General features: G+C 36.2%; 2 protein-coding genes and 1 pseudogene across 2 annotated transcripts; all 3 read right to left on the reverse strand.

Moving 5' to 3' along the window:
• On the reverse strand, positions 1,187 to 1,930 carry LOC104768106. Its single transcript, XM_010492037.1, has one exon. The coding sequence runs from the start codon at positions 1,928 to 1,930 to the stop codon at positions 1,187 to 1,189; it is 744 nt and encodes a 247-aa protein (XP_010490339.1).
• On the reverse strand, positions 5,871 to 7,512 carry LOC104766954 (F-box protein At4g00893-like). Its single transcript, XM_010490926.2, has 2 exons — positions 7,403 to 7,512; positions 5,871 to 7,118 (listed from the first exon to the last, which is right to left on the reverse strand). The coding sequence occupies exons 1-2, from the start codon at positions 7,495 to 7,497 to the stop codon at positions 6,038 to 6,040; spliced, it is 1,176 nt and encodes a 391-aa protein (XP_010489228.1). The 5' UTR covers positions 7,498 to 7,512; the 3' UTR covers positions 5,871 to 6,037.
• On the reverse strand, positions 8,204 to 9,640 carry LOC104768108 (annotated as a pseudogene).

Below are 11,383 nucleotides of genomic sequence, written 5' to 3' on the forward strand. Positions count from 1 at the left end.
TTTAAATACATAGAAAGCTTAGGGCGACCAACCGCTTTAATAAATGGACAACATTTTATTATTTGATACTATTGTTTTATTTAACCCTCCACTTCACGCAGAGGTTCTTCCCCACTTCTCTTCTTTGACACTTAGCCACTTTTAATGGCAGTCCTCTTCAGCCACACTATAGCCTTCCTCCCGCTGGTTTGCTTTTTCTTCTTCATAAAGACCAACGACACCTTCAACTTATCAGTGAAATTGAGACGGCAACGATACAATGAATGTAGAGAAATCGAAAGGGTACAACGAATGTAGAGATATCGAAAGGGTACAACGAATGTAGAGATAGCGAATGGGTACAACGAATGCAGAGATATCGAAAGGGTACATTGAATGTAGAGAGAAACGCATCATACATCAAAAGCTTAGTAGACATCAGATTGAAGTTAACTTAGAGACTTGGTACACATCCTAAGACACATTGCGATGACAACAATGAAACCTATCCAAGAGAGAACCATGAATTGTCGAAGCATTTTTTCCCTTTCATTGGCTGCCAGTAAATCACATTCAAACTTCTTCTTGTCTTCGTCATATGTGTTAACCACCCTTGAGTTCACCAAACCGTTAACAACTTGTTCTTTCATTTCTCTTACAGATTCTTTAAGTACCTTGATTTCTTCTTTATGCCAACGGATCTCATCCCTCGCATCCAATAAGCTCCACCTTTGCCAATCATGTGATAGTTCTGCGTCTAACCAATGGGAAAACCCATGAACAATGCATCTGAAGAAATTTCTTCCCGGATTTGCATTTGTCCATGATTTCACAATAATCGTTGATCTACTGCAGTAGTTGCAGATTGGACCAGTTATTTGTTTATGCGAATTTGTATCAGAAACTGACCCCGAAATTTGGCTCATCATTCTCTAGCTGATTGTGGTTGTTCAAGAAGCGGAGTATCATAAAATAAAATGGTCTTATGAGTAGATGATAGGTACGTACTAGTCTTTAATAATGTCGACTTGAACACGTGGGATAATCCCTGAAAATTACAGAGACAAATTATAGCTAGGGAAATTCTAGATGACTTCACGATGAAGTTAACATCTACTCGCCGTCTTCAGCAACCTATACAAATAATTCACTGGGTAACCGACGATCATATACAAAACGTTAAAAATGTATCAAGTGAGATTGTTACTTACACAATGAGGTTGAGTATGTCCAGGCTGTCTGCATTTTGAACAAGCATATATTGCTTATGAGACTTCCTCGGCTTGCTCCCATTTTTACGTGACAGTTCTAGCCATGTTAGCCAACGATACTTCTTTTGCCTTCCAGGCTTCTGCTTCGGTATGGGAGGTATACATCGGATATTTGGCCCAATTGGATCGTGCTCGACATTGGGAATGATGGTAGCCGCGTATGATGCATAGACATAATCTTTTCTATAGTAAGCTTCGACTACGGTAGACATATGCCATCCGCTTGACTTGACAGCCTTAATTGCATGTGAACATGGCATTTTCTCAACATCAAACACCCCGCATGAACAAGATTTTGCTTCCAAGTCAACCAAACAGTCACGTTGCCCACCCCTAGCATAGAAACGCCAGCCATCAATGCGTTCTACCGTCATCATATCTGCATAATGCTCCCTTAAGGCCAATAAGAACTCAACACCCCGGCTAAAAGTGGTTATCAGACTAAGTGCATCCTCTCGTCTTTTCCAATACCACCTACCTAACTTTTTCGTAATAAACTCAATGAGATATGTGATGGTATAACCTTTGGCTTTCATTAGCATGGAGTTGATAGATTCCGCAATGTTGCTAGTCTTGATGTTGTATCTATCTCCTGGACAGTAAACTCGAGACCATAAAGTGGGATCTGCCTCATTCAAATACGCTGCAAGGGCCGGATTTACGTTAGTAAGGAAAGCCATGTAGCAGTCTTAATCATCATACGTATGCGCATATGCTGCCCCTTTCACCAAGTACATCAGTTGCTTCCCACGGAAATTAGAAATTATGTTTTGTTGGAGATGGTAGTAACATATCCCTCGTGTTGCCCATGGCATAACATTGCGACATGTTTTAGCTATTGAACTGCACCTATCCGAAACTACTACCAGTGGATATTCATCCGAGATACACTCACTTAATTTGGTGAAAAACCAATCCCATGAAGCATCACACTGCGAGTCGACAATTCCAAAAGCCAACGGAAATATCTGAAAGTTACCATCCTGTGCGCAAGGGACTAGCAATACACCTTCATACTTTCAAGTGAGATGGGTCCCATCAACCACAATAACTCGCCTCACGTAATTGAAACCACAGATTGAAGCATCGAAAGATAGGAAAAGGTACTTAAACCTATGCTCGTCATCAACAACAAGGTCAACCACACTTCCCGGGGTTGACTGCTCCATTTTTCTAAGACAATAAGGCAACTTCGCATATCCAGATTCGGCGTTTCTTCTCACATATTCCAAGGTATATTGTATAGCCCTGTACGAAGTTGTGTAATCCAATGTCATGTCGAACATTGTCCTCATTGAATCTTGGATATGTTGTGGGACAACACCATCTACTATTCCTACCTGGTCTACAAAAAGCATCCCAATATATTTGGAAGTGCAACGCTTACGGTGAACTATGCGGTCCACAATAGAACATGTATGCACGTTCAGATATTTGGTGACCTAAAAAGTGGTTGGATCATTCTTCACAATGGCCACGACCCTCCACGTGCATCCTGGCATAGAGCATATTGCCACCAACCGAGACTTTGTGGACTTCTTAATTTTGAAAGAGAATTTTAGCATAATAGCGGTCAAACGCACCTCTGTTATGACATCATGTTAGCATGGAAAGCATTAACCTACTTTCGGTTTGTCTATCCAAGGATTATTTAACTGTCCATGAATACCACCAATAAACGGTTTCCCTTCTTCAGCATCTACATCCGGGTGATCTCCATCTTCATCGTCATCTTCATCTTCAAATTTCCCGTACTCACTGTAATCGAAATCCATGTCATCAAGATCTTTTGGCTTCTCATCTGAAGTGTCATGGAGAGCTTCTTCACATTCTTCTACACCTTCATCGGCACCTGGATCTACATCGTCACCAAATTCATCTGTTGGCTCCCCATCGGCAATAGAACAAGAGTTATTTATATCATTAACACATCCCTTAACCGACTGTCCATCCATGCATCGCGTAGAGACGCAAAGGCGAACAACATTCCTACTACTAAAATCTATCAAGTTCTGAACTGATCTATCATTTGTGACATAGACAGGAGGGGTATCTTGGGGCAATTGCTGAAGCATCATCTCTGTTAAGGGATACGATAACTGAACCATCTCTGTTTCTTTGTCAATCAGATAATCTTCTACAGCCATTTCAAGAAGCTCAGCGTATGTACAACCGTGTCACAAAAAAAACATTCTCCCACCTTTGCGTCCAACCATATCAAAATGTCAGGACCCATTTCTCGTCGCCCATACTCCGTAAACAATAGGTATTTGCGCCATCTACCTGAAAGAGTAAGCAGCAAGTCAATTACTCATTACATAGCTGACTATCCGTAGAAGTCTTAAATCAATAACCTAGATGCCTAACAAAACCAAAAACATGATTGATCCAAAAGTATAATATATTATCATGACAATAATAGACAGAGGCAAGTACATAACCGATACAAAACATTTTGAACTACAAAATCAAAAAGAAAAATTTATAAATTTCAATTAAACACTATTTCAAATATCCAGACTTCACAAATAACTCCAACGGTTTGACTTCGTAAATTAGTCTACTTTAATGACCTAACTGCCTATGAAAACCAAAAAACTTGATTTCTCCATATGTATAATATGGATTCATGTCAAAAACATACATATGCAAGTAAATAACATATATCAAAGAATACAACAAGAAAATCTTAAAAATTATTCACCAATTTGCAATAATTTGGTTTTCAAAATCTGCTGACTTCATGTTGACGTCAACGGGTAGATATAAACTAGACTATACGAAGATAACTTCAAATGAAGTCTATTTTTTGTGGTATATTTTTGCAATTAAAATTTAACAAAGCAGACAGCGGACGAAGTCTACTAGAACCGGTTGACTTCTTCTGTGGTCGTCCTTTGTTAATGTTTTGGTCAGTTTTGCAATTAAATAGATAAAAATAGGTAGACTTCAATGGAAAATTCCACCTGTTAACTTCAATTATAGTCTACTCTGGTTATTTTTGCAATTGACCAACCCATTGACTTTACAGTAGACTTCTGTCTAACAAGTAGACTTCATCTATTCGTCAACAAGAAAATGTAAACTTCGTCGTGATTAGTATTGCAATTGACCAAGTTTGACTTTTGCCAAGTAGACTACGTACGAAGACTATAGTAATGATGACTTCGTTTGGAGTCTGTCGTGGTCATTTTTGGAGTTGACCAACATTTAAAATTTTTAATTAGTAGACTTCTTTTGCAGTCAAATAATTATTTTAATATAATAATATTACGGTCAATGCTTAAATATTTTAGTCAATTCCAAAAATAGTCACTAGAAGTCTACTCGTTTATTATCGTAAGAAGACTTAGGCCAGCAGGCATCACTAAAAAGTCAAGAATTTGGTCAATTGCAAAAATACACCTTAGTAGACTGTAAACGAAGCATCTGACGGAAAGATTATAATGCAGTCTGAATCATATTTTTTTGTTTTCAAATGAAATTAAGGAGACTGAAATTTTAGTCTACGGGCTCGAAAGTCGATAAATCTTAAATTGCAAAATTGACCACATAGTAGACTATACATGATATTATGACGGTTGGACTAACAAATGAAGTCTAAGTTCGACAAAAAAAAACAAAGAAATTCACGAAATCTACTGGAAAATAACCTTATCGGTGGTGGTTTCACAATGTCAAGCACCGAGGACGTCGTATTTAGTCACCACTGAAGAAACACAGCGCCAATTTCCTTGTTCACGAGATATAACAAGATTAATGAACTTTAAAAAATTTCGATTAAAATGGAGAGGAGATGGAAGAAAATGAAGTTCTCATAGCATTGGGTGTTATTTAAGCTCACAAATCGGGCTGCTGAAGCATTAAGAGCTTCAAATTTAGTTGTTCATGGTTGTTGGAAAATTGATGGCGGTGGTACAACCGTAAATAAGACAAGAAGATGAGGATATGGATGTAATAAACATTTTCGCAAGAAATTCAAATAAATTAGAAAAAATGGCATTTATGTGAATACAATGAATGGCAGAGGATTTAGTAGGCAGAAAATGGCAAATATTTGAGAGAGAAAAAGTGTAGTCTAGTCTTGCAATTGACTCAAGTTAGGGGTCTAATTTTGCAAGTGCCCCATTTTTTTCCTTTTTAAAATTTATTAATTTTTATATATTTTTCTTTTTTTATCATTACTCTAAACAAAACTTATCAAATAAATTTAAAGATATACACTATTTTCATACTTTTTAAAAATTATAATCAAAAATCTTATATGATAAAGTTAACTTTTCCTAAATACTTGCTACCACACATGGCATCAAAGTATTTGACACATGTTCTTTTTTTTGTTCTCACTTAAATATTTTAATACTTATAAAAGTAAAAATTAAAATCAAATTATTTTATAATAAAGTATTTAAAATTTTTAAAAGTAAATACTTATGGCTTAATCTATCTAAGTTAGGGACATGGTCATGCTTTTAAAGTTAACAACCATGTGAAGACTACATGTGGAAGGACACGACCCATTTAAACTAACGAGGTGAATCCAAACATGAAATAAAGTCCATTTTTGGGACAACTAATTAAGGCTAACCCACAAAGCTGATACAAGTCTCTATATTGTTTGCAATGTTACTTTGAAGGTTGTGCCGAGAATGTAAACATTTGTCAACCAAGGCAAGGGAGAATCATAAACGGTTCAATGTCAACTTTAAAAAAAGAAGACATTAACAAAGGCCGAAACTGTTCTGGCAAACAACAACACAACAATGAGAATTCCGAATCAAACATGACTACTTATCTATTTCGCTCAAAAGGTCTAACACATTCTTAGGAGGCGCATCGATCCATAGGCTTTGACGAGGACATAGTTCTCTCCACCTCTGCCATTCCTTGGGCCGACTGAACCTGCTTCCATCAAAGGAATACGATACACAACGTTTGCGCTTCTGACTGAACCTTGAGAAATATATATTGTTCTTCATCCTTGGGAGATTAGTTCTCAGCTCACTGTTATAATAACTGACAAAGATGTTCAAGCCATCATGTGCAGTCGTATTCATCTCCTCCCACCTCGCAGAGACTAGCTTGTACAGTAGTGGCCTCTCGTTGCTGCTTGTAAACATGACGAAGAGTTCTCCTTCCTTCTCTATCAAGGAAACTCCTTTCTCACTCCATCCATATTTCTCTCTATCGTATTTATACGGGCATTCCAGTTTATCTGCACACATATAACTCCATGTACGGGAAGATGGGTGAAAGCTAAACAAAGTTCCTCGTGCGTTGAAGCAATAGAATCGATCTTTGCAATAGACAATGTTACTCTGATTATAAAACGGTCTTATGCGAAAAGGGATTTCTTCATTGGTCCAGTCAGTTGCTCCAGGGTGGCAAGTGCTGATCAGAACAAACTCGTCTATGAACCTTATCCCTAAAACCACACAATTATCTGAAGTAGGAGGACAAGAGAACGCAATCTCTTCAAAAGCCAGCTGATAATCCGGTAATGTTATGAGCTCCCGAGAATATGGATTGACGAAGAACATCTTTCTCAAATCTCGTTGAGCCATAAGTAACCAGCCATCTTTTGAGTACCACACAGTGTATCTAGCTAACTCTGACAGATTCATAGTGTACACCTTCCGTTTTAATGGATCACGGAGTTCAAACAAGTTGCCATATTTAGGAAAGGACATAATCCAAGGATGATTTTCCACTACCCGGACAGATACATCAGCTTTACACCATGAATTACATGTCGCGGATGCATGGATGTTATCTTTTAAGACAAGATGAGACATCATTATAGGTAGGACGTCTGATAGAAGGTCAGCGAAACTCGGATTCAGGGCCTTCTCGCAAGGAGTTTTGGATCTACAAAGCAATTATAATCAACTTTAAATCAGGCCGGTCGTGACTTTTAAATTCGGATCTCAATGTGAAAGAACCCTGAAATGATCAAACTAACACAATAATAAACAAAAACAAAAACAAAAACAAAATCTATGAATATCATAGAAACCTCTTTACATTAGATTCCCTTAAGATTCGATTCAGTTTAATTTTTCCCAATAAGAGAAAAATACTATCGAACTTCTCAAATCCAATATATTATTGAATATTATAATTTGTAATAAAATATTGAAAGAGTAACAAACCTTCTACGTGAGACGTTGGCAGGAGACAGCGAAGAAGGTGACGCCATTTTCGGAGACGGCGGTGGACTTTGACGAGACGACGATACTGGCAGCATCCTTAAGACCTTAGAGTTTGATGAGTTTTACTTTGTTTCAACACTCAACACAATATGTTCTCCTTTATATAAAAGCACAACTCACATGTGTGATGGTGATAGTAAGTGTATCATTTATCTTATAAAGTCCAGTCATAAGTTGACATGTGTATAAAAATCTTATATAATAAAATAAGGTTTTCTTCTTCAATTTCTGGAAGACTATACCACCAATGCTGAATTGGTACATGAATGTTCTTGCTTATCCTGCTTCGGTGGCTCAAGAGTCAAGATATGAGAACTAAACATCCACCAATGAACACATAAGTCAAGAGTAAACGACTTTGTATATATTATGTGGGTAACGATATATTGAATACCAACGTCTATGATCTCACCAAAAACACATATCTCACCTTACCGTACGTACATGGTAAATACTACGATCTAACTTGAAACACAAATCACATTTTATACAAAATTAGTAAACTAAGCCAATGACCTCATATACCAAACCTATTCATAATCACTTTTAAAAAATCAAAATTAAATAACAAACACACAAAAATTAAACACAATTACTAATAGTAATTAATAACAACATACGCACATTTAAACCCAACAGTCGAAACGGTTCTGGTCACACTGACACACAAACACAACAGTGAACCTCCTAAATCCCCAGTTACACATTAACACAATAAAAAACAAAACAAAAAAAGCCTTCTCAGTTGTTATGCGAAGAGCTTAACATAAGGTCCAACAAGTTCTTGGGAGGCGGATCGATCCATAGGATTTGACGACGACACAATTCTACCCAACTCCGCGATTCCTCGCCCGGACGGCACATGCTTTCATCGCATGAGTAGGATGCCCGACGTTTGCGATTGTACATGCTTTTATCGAATGAGTAGGATAAACAACGTTTGCGATCTCCGAACCTTGAGAAATAGACTTTGCTCCTCATCCATGGGAGATTAGTTCTCAACTCAAGAGTTATGAAAACTGAAAAAGATCGTCAAGCTATCAAGTGTTGTCTTGCTCACCTCCTCCCACTTCTTAGAGACTAACTTATAAACCATTGGCTTCTCGTTCATGCATGCATACATTACAAAGAGCTCTCCTTCTTTCTCTGCCAAGGCAACTGCTTTCGCCTTCCTTCCATATTGCTTTCTATCGTACATATACGGGCATCGGAGTCTATGTACACCGTAAGGAGTCCACGTACCGGAAGATGGGTGAAAGTGAGACAAAAATCCTGCTGCGTTGATGCAATAGAATCGATCATTCTGGTAGACAAGGTTGCTCCGCTTATGAACCCCTATTCCATGACTAGCGAATGTAGCAGTAACCCACTTATCATCTCCAGGATCGCAAGTGCTGATCGTGGCAGCATAATATGTAAACTTTATCGCTACTACTACACAGTTATCTGATGTAGGAGAACAAGAGAAGGCAATCATATCGAACTCCAGCTCACACTCTGGCATGGTTATGAGCTCCCATGCAAATGGATTGAAGAAGAACAGTTCTTTCGATCCAGTTTTATCCATAAGTAACCAGCCATCCCTCGACTAACACACAGTGGATTCAGCTAACTCTAGCAGACTCAAAGTGTACAAATTCCACTGTAACGGATTGCGGAGTTCAACCAAGTCGCCACCTTTACGAAAGCACATAAGCCAAGGATGCTTTTCTACTATACAGACAGATACACCAGCTTCACACCATGACTTACAAGTCGCAGATGCACGGATGTTGTCTTCTAAGACAAGAGGAGATATTATCATACGTAAGATGTCTGATGGAAGGTCAGCAAAACTCGGACTCATCAAGGCCTTTTTGCTCGGAGATCTCGATCTACAAAACAATTAATCATCAGCTTCAAAAAATAAACATTAACCACACAAAAATCTTACACTAGATTCATTTCAGATTCGATTCAATTTCGTATTCAACAAAATCTACTAATGTTATTAAAACGTTACACTAGATTCATTTCAGATTCGATATAATATTCGCCAACAAGAAAAAGAAAAAACAAACACTATGGAACTTGTCAAAATCCAATACAATTGAATATTATAATTTGCTTTGAGCCTTTGAGAGTAACAAACCCTCTACGTGAGACGGTGGCAGGAGACATCGAAGATGGTGACGCCATTTTTGGAGACGGCGGTGGACTTTGACGAGACAACGACACTGGCAGCATCCTTAAGACCTTAGAATTTGTTGAGTTTTACTTTCAGTTTCAACACTCAACACAATAAGTTCTCCTTGATACAAAAGCACAACTCGCCTGTGTGATGGTAATGGTAAGTGTATCATTTATTTTATAAAGTTCAATCATAAGTTGACATGTGTATAAAAATCTTACATAATAAAGTAAAGATTTCCTAATCACATGTTACCCCAAACTGACATATATATGACGTCAAAGAATTTGACACATATCTTTTTCTAAATTTTCTTCTCATTTAAAATTTATTAATATTTATATATTTTTCCCTTTTTATCATTACTCTAAATAAAACTTATCAAATAAATTTAAAGATATATAAAATGTTTTCATATTTTTAAAGTAAAAAAATCAAATTAAGCTATTTTAGGATAGAGTAATTAAAAGGAAAGATATATACTTTTTTATCATTAATCTAAATAAAACTTATCAAATTAATTTAAAGATATACACTATTTTCATACTTTTTAAAAATTATAATAAAAAATATTATATGATAAAGTAAACTTTTCCTAAATACTTGCTACCATACATGACATCAAAATATTTGACACATGTTCCTTTTTTTTGTTCTCACTTAAATATTTTTATACTTATAAAAGTAAAAATTAAAATCAAATTATTTTATAACAAAGTATTTAAAAATTTTAAAAGTAAATATTTTTATCATTATGCTAAGTAAAAACTTAAGATCAGATTAATTTATAGATATATAAAATATTTTTAAACTTTTCAAAGTAAAAATTATAATAAAATAGGATATGTTTTTAGCCAAATAGTTACAACACCACTTCTATAACTGATTTCACTAAGTTCTCGATTCAATTAAGTTGCGTTACTCTCTAGTAGGGATTCTTTAAAAAAAAAATCAAATTATCATATGATACACTAACTAAAAATATTATATAAAATGTTTTAATATATGAAAACACATAATATTCGATAACATAATATGATACCACTAGCCCTGAGATGAAGCCGGATATCCGGCCAAATTGAGGGTCTTCGTATCCGCTTCCGTATCCGGTGGATGCGCAATTCTATTATCCGTCTCCGGCTCCGGAAAATTGGATATCCGAACATCCGAATATCCGTTAAAATTTAGGATATCCGCGGATATCCGGATCCGATCGGTTAGTCAATTTTTTTTTGATTATTATGAATACTACCTGTTTTAGTAAAAGAAACAATACTAGGGATACTAAATACATAAGATTTATGTTTGATACATCAAATTACCAACAGTTCAACAAAAAAAAAAAGCAAAAAGTTCAAAAGATTGATGTATCTTGATGTCCCTCTTCCTTGATATATGAAAAAGAGAGAAAAATATGTGTTACATATATGAAATTCATAATAACATCTAGAAAGACTATTCTGATTTTAGAGGGTAAAAAATCTAAGATTACCTCATCCTCACACACCCATTAAGCTTTGGTCATGGCTGTAAATTTGAAGGCTTCACTTCTGTAAATAATAAGTAGCAATCATTAGTACTTGAAAAGCTATAAAAATTCACAAACCTAGAAGATATATAACAAAAAAAAAGACATATTACGAGATTCAATATACTCAAGCTCAGCAACCATTTCTTCTACTCTTAAATCTTCATCATTGTCACGGTACCAATCTTGGGTACAAATCAAAGCTTCCACAACTCTTGGTGTG

The sequence above is a fragment of the Camelina sativa genome, chromosome 19 (assembly GCF_000633955.1).
Source record: "Camelina sativa cultivar DH55 chromosome 19, Cs, whole genome shotgun sequence".
In the NCBI taxonomy this organism is placed as follows: Eukaryota; Viridiplantae; Streptophyta; class Magnoliopsida; order Brassicales; family Brassicaceae; genus Camelina; species Camelina sativa.

What these genes read in the sequence shown, in the direction of transcription:
- LOC104766954 (XM_010490926.2), bottom strand. Translation starts at nt 7,497, where the DNA reads ATGCTGCCAGTATCGTCGTCTCGTCAAAGTCCACCGCCGTCTCCGAAA. An exon ending in GCCAACGTCTCACGTAGAAG is followed by an intron (nt 7,119 to 7,402) that starts GTTTGTTACTCT and finishes ATTGCTTTGTAG; the next exon opens with ATCCAAAACTCCTTGCGAGA.
- LOC104768106 (XM_010492037.1), bottom strand. Translation starts at nt 1,930, where the DNA reads ATGGCTTTCCTTACTAACGTAAATCCGGCCCTTGCAGCGTATTTGAAT.